The sequence below is a fragment of the Pogona vitticeps genome, chromosome 3 (genome assembly GCF_051106095.1).
Source record: "Pogona vitticeps strain Pit_001003342236 chromosome 3, PviZW2.1, whole genome shotgun sequence".
Classification (NCBI taxonomy): Eukaryota; Metazoa; Chordata; class Lepidosauria; order Squamata; family Agamidae; genus Pogona; species Pogona vitticeps.
Window position 1 is genome coordinate 48,914,393 of NC_135785.1, and position 20,760 is coordinate 48,935,152.

Genomic DNA, 20,760 nt, shown 5'->3' on the forward strand with positions numbered 1-20,760 from the left:
AATCATACTGGTGTTCGCATAAGGTGTGTGTGACTTGTTGTGGCTTATTGCACCTAGTTGACAGGTTTTCAGGGCACATCTCAGTCATGTCCCTGTTCACATGCCCAACTGAGATGCACCCTTGTATCTTGTCAACTAGTTACTGTTAATTACAACAAGCTACGCAAATCTTATGTGAACAACAGTATGTCATTATTCCTTAGAACAAGTATGTAGGTGAGTATGGTCATTTCTTCACATGGTACTGTCTTCTAAAGCATATACGTAGCTCAAATGCTGACTGAGAGCACTGTTGCACTAAGTGTATGGAACATGGCATCTGAAAAAGTACAGTACTTCCCAAATGCACTCTTCAGTTTTCCAATCATGTAAGACAATATTGTAGAGCATGGAGGGACGCTGTTTCAAAAACATTCAGATAAAGCTAGCCAAATAGGTTTAATTGGAGATAGCATCAATTTCCCAGATTAATCAGAGATTCTTTGCTGAGATTCTCTTCATTTTACTCACTAAGTATTCTTAGTTACGCCACCCGCCTCGCCCCCATCTTATTCCACAGATTGCGCAGTATAAAGAGCACAAGGAACTGCAGAAAACAGATACAATATTGTGTCTGAGACATGACAGGTAAGGGGAATTGTGCTTCTTCCCTCATTTGTTAGTCAAGGCAGAGTGGGCAAAATAAATGAAAACTGAGCACTTAGTGTTTAGTGAAGAGAGGCATGACAATTATATATACAGTATATATATATGGATTTCTTTTTTGAAGCTGTACTTGCAGATTTGAAATTTTAAGGATAGATGGGTGGACAGCGTAGATTTTAAACTCTCAGAATATTGCTTATTTTTCTGGGGGGCTTTTACTATTGCAGTCTCTGTATCTAAACATCAAGAGTAATATAGATATTAAGGCATTCGTCCAGTGTTACTCCTAACTAGAGTAGGCCCATTTAAATTAATGGGGCTTGTTAGTCATCCCTGATGTAAATCCCATTGTCTTTATTAGGTTTGCTTCAACTGAGACCAAAACTTAATTTATTTGCAAGGTGTCTTTAGTAAATGTTGACGAATGCCATCTGACAAAAAATGACCCCAACAGATGGATACTCAATTATTTGGCTCCTGAATGCTGAATATCGCAGTTTGTCCCAGGATGATTAGCTCTGACAAATTACTGGGAGAGGGGGACCTGCGGAAATTGCTGAAGCTTTATCGTACAGAGATTTCTATGGCTGTGGATGATGTATTTCCATTACTTCATGGACTTGCAGATTATGATGTTGTCACTGAAGAGATGTTCAAGGTGAGAAAGAAAAATAATTCTGAACCATTTAATTCAATAGTTGATAGTTCTGAAATATTTCTACATTTTTCAGTGGTGTGTATATAATTTTTAAATTAATATTAATAATTATGTGTCATTAAGTTGATTCCTTATGGTGACCCTCTACCAGGTTTTCTAGGTAGTGATTACTCAGAAGTGGTTTACCATTCCCTTTTTCTGAAGGCATCCTGGGACTGTGCAGCTTGCCAAAGTTCATCTGGAAGAGACTGGCTCATCTCCCAGGAGGCATAGTGAACTTCCGACCTCTATTTGTTAATGCAATAAGATATACACTGCACATTTAGTTTATATAAAATCAGTGTACAGCCCATGTCCAACTTTTTAGCTTTAAAAAAATCCCTTGAGTTTTTATTTGGTAATTTCATCATAGGTTGATCTTGAGTGGTGTACTGTAGCATCAGATTTTACATCTATAAAACAAATCCAAGACCGTACCTGTTTCCACCACATGGAGCTGGGATGTTGAGACTTCCAGTGTAGCTTCAGTTTCCGTCTCCTGAGGAAAGCAAATATCTCTGAAGTCTATGTTTTTAGTTTATTATGGCATCATTTGAATCACTTCTGCGGTTAAATTTGCTTTGTTTATCTCCCTTTTATTTCTTCTTGAAGGACACTCTCTGTCTGACAGAAAAGGAAGGCTGCCACAAGGCTTTTCATGCTATGTTGACATGGTTGTTGAACCAGGATTTACCTGCCATCCAGGACTTCTGGAGGGTCCTCTTCAAGAATTATAACATGGAGAGGTACTCCAAGCTCCAGTGCATTCGAAACAGCTTTCCTAAAGGTATTAGCAAAGATCCTCATAGCCTTAAAGAAACAGAGGTAACCCTTAAAGGCAAATTATAGGGAATGTACTGTATGTACTTCAGCTGTAAAAACTCATGTATTGGATCAAAACTAAATTATTTGAAGTCAATGGGTTTTAAATGGGATTTAAGTAGATCTTAAATTCACACAACTTGATCTGGAATCAACAGAACTATAACTAGGGTAAGACAACTGAGGCTACTGTATATCCCAGGGCACTAACATTTAGGGGGCACAAAATCTAGGGGTGAATCAACTGGTGAGTGTTAGGAAAATAAACAGCAACACCTCCGACCCTGTTTGCTTTCAATTTTTTTCCTTTGTTTTGGGGTGAGTACCAAATTCTCCTCCTTTTTCATGGGGGGTCTTGCACCCATGCTGATGGCAAAAGGAGTGGGAGAGTGTGCTGCTTGACCCAAGTCTCGGAATGGCTAGTTATGGCGCTGGGAATTAATCCTTTATATATCTTTGTGTATGTGTGTTTCCTTCTTTCTTTAAAGTTTCCAGTCACAAGCAACTTGCTAAACCTATTTGAAGACAAAACACATTTCTTCATATTTAAAATGGCTGCTGGAGGGAAAACACTGTGTTGTTGTTTGATAACACCTGCTTACAAAAGACATCCCTGGTAGCTTGTGTGTGTTGCTGCATAATACTACACGCCTATGGAAATGAATATTGTCTTCAGTTTTCTTAGACAATGATTCTTGAGATCCAGGCAAGCATCTCACCTAGTCTCTGGTATTTTCCTTTTTTCCAGATATGGACCTTAGCAGGCATCGCAGGGCAAAGAAATTCCCAAGCAGTTGTAAAACGTTGACACCATACAAGCCTCAAGGAAAGAGGAAAGCAGCAGAGGAGAAAGAATCACCACATATATCTCAATCTTCATCAAAAGGAGATTCACATCTTGGTAAAACTGTTGGATTTTACTGTATCCCATGTGGATGTTAGAATTTAGATGAGAACAGTAAAGAATAACAGACATTCCCCACCCCACAAAAGCACAGACAAAACAAAAGCCTCTGAGAGAGAATTCAGTCTTAATGCCAGCCCAATGCATTTTCTTCTTTTGAAAAGGAATGTGTGTTTCTATGCATGTGTCATCCAACATTTATTTTAATTTTTATTAACATTTGTATGCAAATGGTGCGTCCAATTTTGACAACAGTCCAGACCATTTTAATTATCTAAACAGAATATGTAAGCTGTATTCATTTTGAAAAAAAGATGTATAATGTTTTAAATGTTGTAACTTTGTCCTACAAACCAACAGGATACCTTCCAAAGCCAAAAACTGTGAAGAAATCAGAAAATGTTGAAATTCAGCATTTCCTTGTTTCAAATGGTAGGCATAATTTTTTCTATGTGTTGATTCCCTCGTCTGCCCAGAACTATTCTCATCCGGTTGCCCGATGTACATCTCACTCAAATATTACAAAAATCTATTCTTTGTTATTTAGTATGGTTATAGAATTGCTCAGTGTTTAAAATCTTATTTTACCAAAGATCCTGAGGCTTGAGTTATTCTGAGAGAGAATAATTTGGCAGTGCCACCAAGCAACCTTTATGGATGTGTAGAGATTCAAACTCAGGTCTACCACATTCATATCCAATATGCTATTCATTGTACCGTAGTGATAGCTACACCTATAATGTTTTATATTCTGTACCTCTACTTTCCCACACTATTGCATTAAATCTCTATAAGATATATTGACAAGGAACATTTAATATATAGCTAAAACAAATCTGCTATATTAGAACAAGAGCAATATTAAATCCCAGTTCTGATTGTATGTAAAGCCAATGTTATTTTGCTTTTTTCAGATGATATTAAGAAATATATCAAAGTTGGTGGCGAATTGTATACATCAAGCAAACTGAAAGAGCCCGAAGAGAAAAACAAAGCTTGTGAAATGAAGACAAGCACAAAAGTCAGAGAATCGCAGGTTCCTGAATATGTATGTTACCCTTAGAGTCCATTCTCACTTTTAGGTTCCTTTTGTAATAAAGAATGTTGTATGCTGTGCTGGCTTATTTGTAGCACACCAAGTTCCAGCTACTGGCAAGCTTGTGGCAACCGCACAGTTCTTTCCTATGTCAGAGCATTGTGGCTCTTAGATAGAAGTGCAATCCTATACAGTCCTAAGAATTAATCTTAGATCTTAGAACTGCAAAGTGGGAAGGGACCCTATAGATCATCAAGTCCCTGTCAAGGAGACACAGTGGGGAATTAAACTCTCAACCTCTGGCTCCTTAGTCAGATGCCTAAACCACTGAGCAATCCCACAGTTAGTCTCCCACAGTGTCTGGTGGGTGGGCAGTTGTGATTCTCCTGAAGTTGTAGGACTATAAGTTCCATATTCCATCACCACAGGCTGTGTAGGCTAAAGCTGATAGATGTAAGCCAAAAACATCTGTGGGGGCAGGGAATCATAGTTACTCACCCCTGCCTTAAAGTGTTTTTGACTGAAGTCTTAGTTAGCATGTTCATTTATACATCTTGGCCTGTATCATTTTCAGAATGGGCATCAACAAGCAAACTTGCAGGAAGGAAGATGCACTACATCTCTTCACACTGGGGATTTAGCTCTGCAGCAGGTAGCAAGAATAATATCCTATCCATCAGAATTCTTAAGTATTTTACTTTACTTTCTCTCTGGTCTGCTTTTTGTACAGTTCCCTGTCTTGGGGATGTTCTGTGGTGAGATGTTTCTTGTTTTAGTAATATACATTCTTCACCTTTATGCTCAACAATAATATTTTCTTATATTATCTATCATATTTGGGATCTACCTTTCCTAGAAGGAGTTTGAGTTACATAGATAGGATTAACTTTGCCCAGGAAGTAAATCAGGTTAACTGGCCTAAAATGCAGCGAGCTTCATGGCTGAGTGGGGATTTGAACCATGCTCTTTGCAGTCCAATTCCAATAAGCCCATCTTCATGAGTTTGATAATTTAATTCTTAAAAGCTGGGCATTTTCAAAATAGACTTACACTGACCTTTAAAAAAAACAGGAGAAGGAACATATTAATAGGAAAAATATATATATACACTGTTATGATTTTCTTTTTCTTCCTCCTCTTTTTCTCCCTCTTATTGCTCCTCTTCTGCTAGAGGATGGATGGTGTCATGGCTGTCCTGACTTCAAATATGGCAGCTCTAAACAATGACATTGCGCTATATCCAAACCAGCTTCCAAGGTTCTTCAGTCAATTAATTATTTTCTAAATTCTTTAGCTTGAGTGATCAGCTGTCATTATCTGGACTTTTAATTTTCCATTATGTGACCAGTTCTGACTTTCTACATTTCATATGGTTTATTTGGTCTTCATTCATTTGCTTTGTTATTTCTCATTCGTCCTCTTATTGTAGTATACTGAAAATGCATTGTAAATGTCATAAGAGGGTGGGCACAATGGTGCAGCATGTTGAGAGGAGAGCTAACCTTATTACTGAAACCTTGTACTTGAGCTCAGCAGTTTTCCTTTTCTTGTCACTTAAGCCAAAGCATATGTTTGTCCGTTGCTGAAAGTTCCTCCTCACTTGGGAAGTCCCAGGTTTCCTTAACCACTTAAATTGGTGCCAGATTCATCAGTGGGCAGGGCTGGATCAGGCAAACCATTTTTTTCCCTTGACAGGTCTTATGCTACTGCTAGAAAAATGGAATTTCCCGGATATTTCAAAGCAGTTATAACAATTCATAACTCTGATCCATTTTATACCTCAGACTTTACTGGTGAATACTTTGCTTAGTAGGTTTTTGGTTTCAGCCCTTGTTTCTAAATACAGCAAATTAGCAAGGCTTACAAAAACTCAATCCTTATGGCCAGTGTATGTCATATAAACAGCCTATCAAAACTGTCTCATGAGCAAATAAATAAAAATGTAGAAAATAATGTATGTTCTGTTTCATATAGGAAGTGATTAAAGGGTAGCAATCATATGGTGTCAGATTCTGTTGCAAGAATGACCAGAATTACTAGCTGCTTTCTTCTTGATGTGGCACTATGTGAAGAGGGCAGATACATGGATAACTATCCTATTAAATCTTGCTGGGGTTTGAACTAACCCAGTCTCAGTATTCATAGAAATGGGGTATGTCCCTCAACATGCAGCTAACAGTGACCAGAGGGTGCTGGGCATTTAGCACATTTGGCGTCCTGGATAAGCAGAGAAACCGGTGCCATTGACCAGAGGACTAAAGGCTGCCAGGTTGTGTGTATTATCTGTACCTGACACTGTTCAGCTACAACAGCTGATTGGTTTGCTTCTCTCTTTCCTCCTCATACCCATCCCTGTCCCCTTTTCTATTTGTATTTCAGCCATGAGATTGTCTACCTGTATTTTATCTATTAGACTGTGGTCATGGGTGGCTTTGTTTGTTTTGTTTGTTTACTCTGTATGTAGAGCAGAGTGAATTTTAGGTGTTTTTGTAAGTGGAGCTAATGGTAGAGAACACAGGTCTGGGTGGAAGGCACTTTTGGTGTTGTACCCTTTAGCTATATGGACAGAAACTGGCTGAAAACTGTGTGTTCTTTTTGCTTGAATTCTTCCACGGTTTGCTGGGCCAGAAGAATGATGATGAATGCGCAGTCTGCCGGGATGGTGGAGAGTTGATCTGCTGTGATGGATGCCCCAGGGCTTTTCATCTTGCCTGCCTTGTCCCACCACTGACAGAAATTCCCAGGTAATGACAATTCTGTGAATGAGTGTTGGTCCACCGGGAATTATCTATTTAACTGGGAGGTGGGGAAATTCAGGGTGTTCCCCCCCCCCACTTCGTACTCACTGCAGTTACTTCCTCAGCTGATTACAGGAATTCCCACTGTCATCTATTAAACATACATAAAATATAACATGTAACAAAAGCATGTGCATTGCACAAGGCTTGGAACGATTGCTTAAAAAGTAATCTATGACTTGTTGCTTGTAGTTACTTGTTTATTGCTGTTTTTTGGGGGGTGTAACTTCTTATGTTATTTTGTGGCGTGTTGTTTTTAGTTTTGCATTGAGGTTTTGCATTGTAAAGCTGTTAAACTATTATTATTATTATTATCATAATCATCATTGTCATTGTCATCGTCATCGCCACCGCCACCACCACCAACAACAACAACAAACCTAAGTGTTGCCCAGGAGGAAAGGCTTAAAATTAAAAATCAGAAGAGACTTGAGAGAGAAGTTTTGTTAGGCAAAAGTGTGTGCTGGTGCTGCCCTGTGTGTGCTTGTTACTTTAATGAGTTAAGAGGCACCAGCTGGAGGGGAAGGTGGGAAGGTGCTTTGAGTGTGTGCACACACACCTTATCCTCCTTTTCTGCATTGGTTCACATGCTTGAATCAATCTGAAAGGATTTGAAATTTTGAAAAGCAAAAGGTTCCCTGGTGGAGAGGAAAAGTTACTGATTGAGGAAGAGGGCTCCAGGTATTTCATATTGCATCATCTGATCAATGAAAATAAATACAAATCAGCCCACTCCAAACCCATAGTATTTTCAACAACATTTGGTAATGTGGTCTCTGCTATAGTCATAATGCCATTAATTTCAGCAGTAGTAGAAGTGCAGAATTTTATTGATCTCAGAATTTATCTCTTATCTGTCCTGTTGATTACGAATATTTTTTTAGTTCAGTTTAGCACACACTCTTCTACTGACAGGAGCTCTTTTCACAGGATATGATCCTATAATGCTTTTGCAATGTGTGAATCTTTCAGAGTGTGGGCAACAATAACTTTCTTACCAGATTTGTAGTGTGCAAGAGATACTGATCAAGCCAAGTGGGGAAGCCTTAGTGCAGTGACTCATTCATGTGGCTAAATTTTTCTTCTGCACTTCCAGAAGTTCAGAATTATACTTCTCAATGGTCTTTCTCCCTCCCTAGCCTCTGCATGTTATTATGTTTTGTTATTCTATTTGGGTTTCTGGGCAGTGGAACATGGAGGTGTGGTTCCTGTTCACCAGGAAAGGCGAAACAAGACAAACGTAATGAAGAACAGAGCAACACAGAGCCACTTTCTCAAGCTCAGGTACAACTGAATAATTTTTTTAACATTCCAGAACCTAGTAATTCACTGTCTATTCATGTATCTCTCTTCCTCTCTCATGTAAGCAAAAGTACTGTAGGAAGCACTTCAAATGGGTTCCCTGTTTGTTTATGTATTTATTTCAAGGTTTACTTGTGGCAGAACTCTTTTCAGAGTCATTAGGGATAGTTTTGGATGGGCAACCTCCAAGAGGCCAAATTTCCAGCACTGATGGAGCTGCCTCAAAAGCTGCCTCAAACCAAACGGAAATTTAATTCCAATTTTGAAACAAAACATTTAAGGCCTGTCTAGACTAGATACTGATTCTACAGCAGTGGAAGCAGTGCACCCTCGGAGGAAAAGACTGATCATTTGTTGTTTCAGTCTGCATTTGGCAAATTAGCTTCCTTTTATTTTGTTATTGGTCAAGTGGGAGATAATGCGGTTTGCATTCTTGATGTCTCAGGCACCCAGCTATGAAACGAAAGATTTCCTTGCATGGAGAGATAATGTTGTAATGGGGGGGGGGGGGAAATAAGCATTTGACTTAATGTGTGATTTGACCATTGTTTAAAAATGTCTGAATATCAAACAAGTCCACCTTGGTTAAGGGAAGATTGTGCTTTATGTGTTAACTGTAATGGGGAAGGGTTGTCACTCTGGGCTGTCAAGAATGGATGAGAATTCCCCTGGCCTAAGGCTGTTTGCTGCTTATCCATTAAGCAGAGGCAGCACAGCCTCAGGCACCAGATGCTGAAGGTCAAAGGCCACCGCTGGGTGTTAGAGGACACAATTGTATGTGTCATGAAAGTTGTTCTGTGCCTCCTGGTCTGCTGCCTTCAGACGTGGTGGAGCCAGTTCCCATCACCACAGTTAAAATAGGATTCAGTTGCCAGTCAGTAACAGAGCTGTATGTGGACACAGGGCAGCACGTACTGCTTCGTTTCAGCCAGTAAAATACCATCTGCTCTTTGTCTTCATCTTTCTTTCATAAGGACAGAATTTTGCTCAGAGATGCAGTCTAGCTCTTTGGTCTTTAAAGAGCTTAAACAACTGCAAAAATGACATCTCTCTAGAGGTGCCCCCCTTGCCCTAAAATGGCTATTTGACATGACTGTCAAATACTGTAGCTGAAACATATGGTGTCTTCAGAATTTTGTGGTTTTTTTCAGTGTCACTGGAATAGCACTGATCTCTCTTTCTCATACCTGATCAGGGTGCTGTTTACATTCAGAGGACGACTGAAGATGGAAGGAGAGTTCTCATCAAAGAACCTGTGTGCACTTCCTTCAGACAGCCTCTGCCTTCCCTGTCTCCAGTGCCTGTGGCAATACCAGCAGCAACACAGAGCGTGGGAATGGAGAAACAGCAGGTCAGTAGCCCACTTTCCCATAGGATTTTCCACATGCGTCAATGGGTTTTCAATCTGTGGGAGGTGGTAAAGCAAGGTGTTGCCTTTCCTCTCTCTTGCAGGGGCTTGCATGTGGCAGGTAATAAATTTATAGCACAATATGAAGAATCACCAGAAGGAAAATGTTGCTTGAGTTTAATCTGCAACAGGGTTAGAGGCACAGTGGCCCTCTTGATGCTGTTAGACTTCAAGTCCCATCAGCCCTCACCAAATGGCCAGGGCTCAGGCATGATAGATCTTGTAATCCAACAACATTTGGAGGCCCATAGGCACCCTAGCCCTGATCTCAGACGTAACAAAGATTGATGACCAAAGTTGGTGACATTCAGTCATAGCTTTTGTGTTTGGGACAACAGGAATCTACAGAGTGTTCAATGTTTAGAATTGCAGATCATGTTTTCCTATGATTTCTAGCAATTCTAGCATATTAGAATCTACAACATTTCTTCTAGTCCAAGTTTTATTTAGATTTCAGGTTCCCTCCTTGAGTCTCTGTCTCACAAGTTTGACTGGGACAGCCATAAAAATGTAAGAAATTTCTGTATGTCCTGTATATATATAGTCATGTGTGATGAAAATGCATGCATTTATTTTATGTCCTGTATATATAGCCACATGTGATGAAATGCATGCATTTATTTTGTTGGGTATCCATGGAGAAGCCCTGACTCTCTCAGTGTTTGCTGAGAGTAAAATAAGCAACAACATTTAGCTCTCTTGTGACAGTTACACAAAATGTATGTCTGCAATAGCCAAAATGGTGATCTGGGGGATGAATGAAGGGACATATAGAGTGTATATCGATTCCTACAAGGAAATTTTACCCATGCAAGAAAATAGGTCTGTGTGAAGTAGCTCTTAGCTCTTTTGATGGTTGGTTCCCGTTTTTCATTGGTCAATTGCCATTTATGTTTGATCTTTGCAGCCTTCAGTGCTGATGATCAGAATCACAATAAGGGATGGGTAGAACAGGGGGAAGAGGGGAAATACTGCCAGATGATGCCAGGGTAATATAGTGGCTAGAGTGCTGGACTGGAACTTAGAAGATCAGAGTCACATCATTGCCATTGTCTCTAAACTTTGAATGCCACTATGTGATCTTGGGCTAAACCGCAGAAGCCTGTGCTTCAGGGTCAGAAGACCAGCAGTCGTAAGATCAAATCCACGCGACAGAGTGAGCTCCCGTCGCTTTGTCCCAGCTCCCGCCAACCTAGCGGTTCGAAAGCATGCAAATGCAAGTAGATAAATAGGGCCCACCTAGGTGGGAATGTAACAGCGTTCTGTGTCTAAGTCGCACTGGCCATGTGACCACGGAAGATTGTCTTCGGACAAAACGCTGGCTCTATGGCTTGGAAACGGGGATGAGCACCGCCCCCTAGAGTCGAACACGACTGGACAAAAATTGTCAAGGAGAACCTTTACCTTTACCTTATGTGATCTTGAGCTGGCCAGTTACATACAGCCTGAAGATATGCTGGGGAAAAGAACACTAGCTATGTCTGCCAGCTTGAGCTTAGGGGAGAAAAAGCAGAAAACAAATGTAATTCCTGAATAAGTGTAAGGACAGATAAATGATATGTTCCCTATTACCCTGTCTGCCAGTAGTTAATAAATTACAGTGAACCAGATAAACATAAATTTAGAAAAGAAGACACAGGCAATGCAGGGCAACTCTGGAGGGTTAAAATAGGACATGTCTTCTGAGAAACTGATTTCAGATTTTATTCTTTTCAGAAACGGACAGATGGTGACAAGTGTGGTGTATGCCAGAAAGGAGGAGACATGATCTACTGCAATAAATGTTTCAGGGCTTTCCACTGGCTCTGCCATTTTCCTGCCCATGCAGATCAAATCAGGTGTCAGTTATATCGAAGAAGCTAATCACTAATCAGTGGTGACAGATCCATTGGGACAACAGAGTGTTGCAGCAGCTCAGCAGCCCCCTACTATCCCACTCATACTTGCTTCCCTACCAGAGCCAAAGGGTCTGAATGTCTCTCTCTCTCTCTCTCTCTCTCTCTCTCTCTCTCTCTCTCTGTGTGTGTGTGTGTGTGTGTGTAGAACAAGAATGCTTGGCTGTGTGTATGTACAGTGTATCACAGAAGTGAGTACATCCACTCATATTTGATAAATATTTTAACATATCTTTTCGTGTGACAACCCTGAAGAAATGATACTTGGCTACAATGTAAAGCAGTGAGTATACAGTTTGTATAACAGTGTAAATGTACTGTCTCCTCAAAATAATGCAACACACAGCCATTCATGTCTAAACCACTGGCAACAAAACTGAATACACCCCTAAATGACAATGTCCAAACTAGACACAATAGCCATTTCCCCTCCCTGATGTCATGAGACCTGTTAGTGTCACAAGTCTCAGGTGTGAAGGGGGAGCAGGTGTTATTGCTCGCACTCTCTCAGACTGGTCACTTGAAGTTCCACATGGCACTTAATGGTAATGAACTATCTGAGGATCTGAAAAAATGAATTGTTGCTATACATAAAGATGGCCTCCCTAGGCTATAAGAAGATTGCCAGAACTGAGCTGCAGCATGGTGGCCAATACCTTACAGCAGTTTAACAGGACAGGTTCCACTCAGAACAGGCCTCGCCATGATCGACCAAAGAAGTTGAGTGCCTGTGCTCAGTGTTATATCCAGAGGTTGGCTTTGGGAAATAGACGTATGAGTGCTGCCAGCATTGCTGCAGAGGTTGAAGGGGTGGGGTGTCAGGTCAGCCTGTCAGCACTCAGACCATACGCCGCACACTGCATCAAATTGGTCTCCCGGGCTGTCGTCCCAGAAGGAAGCCTCTTCTAAAGATGATGCACAAGAAAGCCTGCACACGGTTTGCTGCAGACAAGCAGATTAAGGACATGGATTTCTGGAACCATGTCCTGTGGTCCGGTGAGACCAAGATAAATTTATTTGTTTCAGATGGTGTCAAGCGTGTGTGGTGACAACCAGGTGAGGAGTACAAAGACAAGTGTGTTGTGCCTACAGTCAAGCATGGTGGTGGGAGTGTCCTGGTCTGGGACTGCATGAGTGCTGCCGGCACTGAGGAGCTACAGTTAATTGAGGGAACCATGAATGCCAACATGTACTGTGACATACTGAAGCAGACCATGATCCCCTCCATTTAGAGACTGGGCCGCAGGGCAGTATTCCAACATGATAATGACCCCAAACACACCTCCAAAAGGACCACTGCCTTGCTAAAGAAGCTGAGGGTAAAGGTGATGGACTGGTCAAGCATGTCTCCAGACCTAAACCCTATTGAGCATCTGTGGGGCATCCTGAAACGGAAAGTGGAGGTGCACAAGGTCTCTAACATCCGCCAGCTCTGTGATGTTGTCATGGAGGAGTGGAAGAGGATTCCAGTGGCAACCTGTGAAGCCCTGGTGAACTATATGCCCAACAGGGTTAAGGCAGTGCTGGAAAATAATGGTGGCCACACAAAATATTGACACTTTGTGCCCAATTTGGACATTGTCACTTGGGGTGTACTCACTTTTGTTGCCAGTGGTTTAGCCATTAATGGCTGTGTGTTTAAATTGTAGCCAAGTGTCATTTCTTCAGTGTGGTCACATGAAAAGAAATACTAAAATATTTATGAAATGAGAGGGGGTGTACTCACTTCTCTGATATATAAGTGTGTCCCTGCCTTTCCCCAATCTGCTAAACACAATGGGAATCAGCTGCCACCAGTTTAGGTCATAGCACTAAAGGCGAATGTGAGATAGGCGCTATAAAAAAGAGGGGCCACTTAGAATGGGAGTTTGTGTAAATGTTGTCCTTTTGAATTTTGCTGCAACCTAGGAAGATAAGCAAGGGGACTGGCCTGCTTATGGTTTGACCCAAATGTGTTAAATCAGTGTAGCTAATCCACTGAAACTTTGTCTGAAGATAATCTATTATTCCATAATTCCAGGAAGGAGTTTAAGACAAGTGTTTGATCTCAGAAGTGACAAACCCAGCATTTTACAGAGCTGTTCTTGCATTTTGCAACAAAGCCACATGCCCTGAAGCCCACAGTGTGCACTCAGGCCAGCTGTCTTCCAACAACCAATAGAACTGATATTCCTCTGTGTGGGGTGGGTGGGTGTGGGTGTTTAACTCTCTGCTTGCAGTGCTGCTCCACAGAAGTGGAAGCTGGTCTCAGTAGCATGGTGAATTTGATATCTGCTAAAACAAATGTTTGATTCAACTGGGCAGCTGAAAGTAAATTTTAATTCATATGGATGCACAAATACAGTGGGGTCTTGACTTGAGAACTTAATCCATATTGGAAGGCGTTCTCAAGTCAAAAAGTTCTCAGGTCAAATCTGCATTTCCCATAGGAATGCATTGAAAACCATTTGATCCGTATCTGCTCTTTTCCGTCCATAGAAACTAATGGGAAGCTGCTATTCTGCCTTCGACCACTAGAGGGGGATATTTTGTTTCTTTTTTTTTTTCCTTAGGTCACTAAAGGTTCAGGGAAGGCAGGGAAAATACAGTCCAGGCAGTCTGAAGACTGTCTCCCAATCCACTCTCTAAACGCTGGGAGGAGTGAGGAAGCAGACAGGCACCCTTTTCACTGGCCAACAGTTAACTGAAAGTTCAAATTTTGCACTTTCCCTGCCTCCCACGTGGGTTTTTTTCAGTTTGTAACTCAAATCTAAGTATGTAAGTCAAGTCAATATTTTCCTATGAGAGTGGTTTGTAAGTCAAAATGTTCTTAACTCGAGCTGTTCTTAAGTCAAGACCCCACTGCACCACTGCCTCTCCACTGTCTTAAGGCTATTTTTTACATAAAACAACTGAGGGGCTATATGTGTCAAGAGTCTGTACCACTTTAGACAGCAGGTGGAGCTCACATAATTGAATATTTGAGACAGACAGGAGATCCCTTTTTACAGAAAATGTGCCAGAAAAAAAAGAGAAATTGAATGCTCTTCACAAAGAGTCTCCCTCTCCCACTGACTCAGGTGGTCCTGACCAGATTTAACCTCTTCCATGTAGCTTGTGAAACATATGCATACCTCTTCAAGGAGTACTTTTCATCTTCATTATTCTGTGTTCCAGTGGAATCTTGATGTGCAAGTCCTGCTCTGGCAACCCTGTAACTGTGAGCTTGGAAGGAACACCAAACTTGAATGCTCCAGCCTTACGAACAGTAAAGGTCAGCATCTCTGTAATTTTTCCAGTGTTGTTTGTGGTCAGTGTGTAAAAGTGAAAGACAACCCAGCAACTCTGGGAGAGCCACAGCTGATCCATGTCAGTGATGACCAAAATCTGGGTCCCCAACTATTCTTGGGCTACATTTCTGCATTTCCCTAAATATTTTATTTTATTATTTATTTATTTATTTGTCATTGTAAGTATATACACAGTATACCCATACAATGAAATTCACAGACACCCAGAGACCAGACACATGCACACACATAAAATTCCCCAAACATTCCCCACCCACTAAAAAATCCCCCAACACTCCCCACCCACTAAAAGTCCCCACTAAAAATGCAAACAATACAAAATACTGGTCATACTGGCTACAGTTTGGGGAGTTAAAGTCAAAAACTTTCTAAGATCTCAAATCTGGGAACCACTGGTTTATGTGCAATTCCTAATTTTATGAGTGGTGAAACATGGCATCTCCCCCACCAACTTTTTGTACAGTGAAATCCACAGAACGCAACTTGTTCCAGCCTGTTGTAAAAGCATGGTTATTAACAACAGTTTTTACCACCTTTCTTTCGACTCCATTGCAAATTCTTCCCTCAATATGGCCCATATTGAAGAGACAGGCAGTAGCACTGGTATCAGCAGCGAAGGCGACAGTTGCTTTTGATCACATGGCAAAGCGAGTTCTAGTGTGTGCAAGCTGAACACGATATTGCTGTTTCTCTGTTGAATATAACAGCAAGATCATATCATGCTTGTACTAGTCTAGTATCTACATCAAGGGTGGGCAAAATACAGCGGACTGGATATTGCTAGAGTGTAACCCCTAATATTCATCACCATTGGCTATATTGGCTAAGACAGATGGGAACTGCAGTACAAACAATACCTTCACAATGACCCTTGCTCACCTCTTTCAACATTAACATCAATTTCACATTCACTCATGTACCAGTTCATTTATACTATATTTTTCTGTAAAAATTCTGCTGGCAAGAAGGATGAGTTCTTAATGACTTCGCTGGCAGCTAGCCAGTCAGTACCTATTTGGCTTCTTTCTACTTCCAACCTGCAGAACCCTTTCCCGAAAAGCACAGCACCTAGAAATGAAAGCTGTAGTTGGATGAACAAGTGAGGGCCCTCACAGAGCTCCATTTCTCTGGAAAAGTGTTGTTTTCACCTTAACTGCAAGCTACATCATCCCAACCCAAATGAACTTTTCCTAGCTGACTGCATTTGCCAGCATTTACATCAGAAGCAACTGTGGCCCTCCAAGTGTCTTCCACTTGCAACTCCCAGCGTCCAGCAATCCTTGCCAGCATTGCCAGTGTTGAGAAGCGAGGGGAGTCGCAGTTGAAAAAATCTAGAAGGCCACAGTTTTCTACCTCTAATATGATTCATTGATAATTCAGTTCCTGAGGCTGAACCTGAATAAATATTTAGCTGGGCTTAAAAGTCTCATTAAATTCAATGGGACTTATTTCTGAGTAGAAAATACATAGGATAGCTCTATAAGATTCTATTTTACATCCTAGGTCATGGAAGACTCTACTGGGACTGAACCTATTCTGAACAAAGATGCACTGGATTCTCTTCTAGGGGAGGTAATATATCCCTTAGTTGTAGTTTTTGAAGAGGTAGTTGTGTTAGTCTGTGCTTGCATATCACATAAAGCCAAAAGAAAAATAAAGGTGTCAAAAATATGGTGGCACTTTAAAGACAAACTGCTATATTTTAATGGAGCTTTCATGGACAAGTCCACTTTTTTTTTTTTTTTTTTTGGTTTTGCCTTATAGTATCCCTGTGATTTTATGATGTAATACATTACTTAACAGTTTTATGGGTTCTGGAAATTACAGTCCTCATAGAGAAGCTGGGTTGCTTCTGATAATTTTCAACACATTTCACTCTAGTCGTAACATGACCACATACTGTATTTACCACATCCATTAACATAACAGAAGCTCCCACAGAGGCCTGGCCTGCCAGAATAAGATCACCTCAGACAACAGACGCTTATAGGTGACAAGGAGTTGGTGTACTACATGATTGCCCTATACTCTGCAAGCTAGTCTGCTGCCTTCAGATGTGGTAGACTATGCTATCCCTAGGAATTTATCGGGAACATTTTTGCTTCCCTCCCAGTTCTCCCCAAATGTCTGTGTTTTGACACCTGGAATTTTGTCCAGTTCAGAACTTTTCTTCCATTTAAGATTGTGGACATTGATACAAACAGCATCCATAATTCTCAATTAGTAATATTCCATTGTGCTAAAGAATGAACTGACTCTAATGGGACTGCTGTTTATTTCTGTTCAAGCCTCTTTCATTTCTGCATGGAGAGTTGCTAATGGAGGAAAGAGAGGGACGTTGATGATGTGCTGAATGTTTGTTAAATCTGTGAAAACCAAAACCTTTCATGTTTTATGAATGGCAAAGCATTTCAGAAGCACTGTCAACTCTTGTTTATTGAACAACATTCTTTAGCTGTAAAGAATGATGCAAAATGAGTGCCATCTAGAGGCCTCTAAATGTCATTACTTGGCATTCATAGAAAACAGTGATATTAAGAGGGTTTTTGGGGAGGATGGCAGAAAATAATTATGTCTAGATTGTATTTTCTCAGAGTTAACGAATTCAGTCCTTTAAAAAAATAAGATCATCTCTGTCTTTGCCTGTTGCCTATATTGTCTGCCCCATTTCCATCCTGTGTCTTCTTATTATATTCAAGCACAGGTAGAAAAATAGAAATGTCTTTCTTTCCCCTCCAGAATTCCTTTGATGGGATATTGCATTGGGCATTCCAGAGCATGTCACGTCCTTTGTCAGACAACCAAGGATTATTGTCGTAGAGCTCTGGATTTGATAATGTATTGTCACAGTTTAAATACTGATCTGACTGTGTCACTGTAATATCAAAAAGCAGTTGTTCAGAGCTGAAACACTGGGATCCAATACTAAATCAATATAGTCTCTATATCTTTCTGATGATGATTTTATTAAGCTGATACCTCTATGCTTGTTTCTGGTCATGAGAATGGACTTGTTAATTGATCTGTACTTGAATAGCTGATCATGCTAATCTCTTGCTGATAACTACATGATGGAATATTAATTGATATGCAAGATATTTAGAAATGTCCTTTTCTCACCGAATTGCATGATTAATACTATCCTTCAGTATGTTCCGTGTTTCCTTTTCTAGTAAAATAATGTTCATTTACTGCGCGTCATTGAAACAGACCATGCTGCAGCTCAGATCTGACGAGACAGGCATGCTCTCTAGATTATTCTCCACAGTCAGTTGAGACTTTTGTAATTTTAGGCATCAATGACTGTGAAAGCCCTGAATTCTAGAACATTTGGTCTCACACAGAAGCTGAAACTGTATAACAAGAGGGAACAGATAGGCTGGAATTAAAAAAAGGGAAGCAAGATAGCTAAGGCTGCACTCAAGGAAAAATGGTCAGTTAGTTAATTGTTTTTCAGCTTTAGTAGACTTTCAGATTCAGGTGTTTCTGGAAGCATAATGACCACCAGTCCTTTTCTTTGTGGCTGCTATAGAAATGAATGTCTGTAAGGTGCTTAATCAAACCAACTTTGCAGAATTGCATGCTGATAAGTTATCATCAATGGAAATCTGCACTCCTACTGATCCTTTTAGAAGTATCTATGCCCTTTGATACAGTTGACAATAAAGTGTTGCTGCTCCCTTTGAATGATTCTTTGCATCTATTAAGCTTTTCATGGATTTTAAGATTCGACAGGGATCTCCCTGTAGCAAATCTTTCTATATGTACCAGGTACGAAAATAAAAGCTGAACACACGAACTTTTTAGTTTCTGCACCATGAATCTTCTGGAAACTTGGAAAGGCAATATTGATCATAGTTTAGAAATTACTCATAACACCCATGGAGCTGCATTTGAATGTTAAGCAAAAACTAAATAATGAATGTTGTTTCATGTAAGTGTAACTATGTGTTAAGAGACCTGCAAGCAAGACAGACTCCTCACTATAGCCGCTCTACCACACAACCGCCTGCTCTTTCTGAGTGGGAGCGCCCAGAGTGGAGGCATGCTACAGAGCAGTGCTTGTATACCAGAAGCAGAAATAAACCTTTATCGTTGCTTATATAGATGATTTAATTGTAGATACTTAAAGGGAACAGGAGTACAAAGAAATTGCACACCATCTTGAGAAAGAGCTAGAAATTAAAGAATTAAAGAATTTAGACACTGAAATAGAAAGAGAAGCAGATGAGTTGTTTTTGCTAAATCAGAAACAAAAGATAGTTGAGCTTCTGGAGACATTGATGCTCACAGGGTTAGAAGTCATGGTAGTGGCATGTTTCTGCTGTGTTTCCCATGGTGGAACACTATGCAGACTTCAGGAAGTAAGAATTCTAACAAGATTCTTCAATTTCCTAGATTGTTCTTTATTTATGTTCATACTGTTTGCTTGACTATAAACAACCTTAACATTGCCTTTACTTTTGTAACTCTGTTCCTGTGTCCAATATTAAGAAATTAAGAAAACAAAGTTCTGATGGTTGTTGTGACTTTTTCAGGCTCTTTGGCCGTGTTCTGATGGTTGTTCTTCCTAACGTTTCGCCAGTTCTGTGGCCAGCATCTTCAGAGGACAGTAGTCAGAGCTCTGCCTGTGCTCTGGTTCTGACTCCTGTCCTCTGAAGATGCTGGTAACAGAGACTGATGAAATGTTAGGAAGAACCTTCAGAACATGGCCAAAGAGCCTGAAAAAATCCACAACAACCATCAGATACCAGCTGTGAAAGCCTTTGAGAATACATGAAACAAAGTTCTTCCCACCACTGTCTGAATAAAATATCACCAGCTGAATTTCTGTTTGCTGTACAGTACTTTTAAAGACATTGAAGGCAATCCAGTTGAAAAAGCAGACTATGAAGAATATGCCAAACTACTTCCTTTATTTCCATGTAGTTTCCTACATTTCCCTACCAGATAATCATAAAAAGCAAGAAAAGTTTCATGAATAACCTTACTGTTCTGAAAAATAACTGTGTGTATATTTAGGTTGGATATAATTAGGTTGGATAAGACTTTGTCATACTTAAAGAAGATCCATTGAAATAAATGGGAGTTAATTTAATCATAATATGGCAAAATAATATAAAGCTTACAAAATCAGTTAATTTTAAGGAGAACATATATAAGATATTTTATAGGTGGCATACGACTCCGGAAAAATTGTCGAAGATTTATACAGATGTATCAAATGTCTGTTGGAAATGTGAAGCACACGTGGGAAGCTATTATCATATGTGGTGGACTTGTAGAGTAGCGAAACAATATTGGATAGGAGTGCATACTGTACTGTGTTACAACAAATATTGCTTTGTAAGGTTCCATCAACTCCAGAACTGTTTCTATTGAGTATTATACCAGACAACATAAATAAGACAAAGAAGTGTTGTTAAATATATAGTCACTGCAGCCAGAATTCTTTATGCCAAAAATTGGAAAAGTACGGTGATACCAAAACAAGAGGAACTTTACTGAGAAAATAAGGGAAGCGGCAGAAATGGACATTCTATCAGAAGTGATGAAGGACTGTCCTATACAAAAGGCAAGTGAAAGATGGGACTTATTTTACAAATGGTTAGAGTCACCAGATGGTGCTTGAATAACATAGATCAAAACGTGAACTAAAATCTGGAAGGCTGAAAATAGTAGAAAGCGAAGTTTGAATTTTAATACTGCAATATGATTAGACTGGATGTTAGTATATTTTTTCCTCCTCCCCCCTTTTCCCCCCTTACACCCCCTTTTACCTTCTGCATCCCATACCCTAATCCAAACTATTAAAACAGTAAAAAAAAATTAATCATGAATAACTCACCTTCCATTTATTTCAGTGGGCTAACATCTTAACATGGTGAAGGGCTCTGCATGTGTCAGAGAAGCCAAGAGCAATGGTGTTAGGAGGCTAGACTCCCTTACGAGTCTGCACTCCT

General features: G+C 40.2%; 1 protein-coding gene across 1 annotated transcript; it reads left to right on the top strand.

Annotated features, from left to right (window-relative positions):
- The first annotated feature begins 761 nt into the window (after positions 1–761).
- AIRE (autoimmune regulator) lies at positions 762–18,484 on the top strand. The gene is made up of 13 exons (XM_020787374.3): positions 762–1,303; positions 1,955–2,129; positions 2,913–3,065; positions 3,429–3,500; positions 3,983–4,116; positions 4,679–4,756; positions 6,733–6,848; positions 8,090–8,186; positions 9,400–9,555; positions 11,329–11,450; positions 14,664–14,760; positions 16,301–16,369; positions 17,537–18,484. The coding sequence occupies exons 1-13, from the start codon at positions 1,127–1,129 to the stop codon at positions 17,615–17,617; spliced, it is 1,527 nt and encodes a 508-aa protein (XP_020643033.3). The 5' UTR covers positions 762–1,126; the 3' UTR covers positions 17,618–18,484.
- Positions 18,485–20,760: the final 2,276 nt, after the last annotated feature.

Coding starts and splice junctions, on each gene's coding strand:
- AIRE (XM_020787374.3), top strand. CDS start 1,127: ATGCTGAATATCGCAGTTTGTCCCAGGATGATTAGCTCTGACAAATTA. Junction 3,066..3,428: donor AAAAGGAGATTCACATCTTG/GTAAAACTGTTG, acceptor ACAAACCAACAG/GATACCTTCCAAAGCCAAAA. Junction 4,757..6,732: donor GGGATTTAGCTCTGCAGCAG/GTAGCAAGAATA, acceptor TTGCTGGGCCAG/AAGAATGATGATGAATGCGC.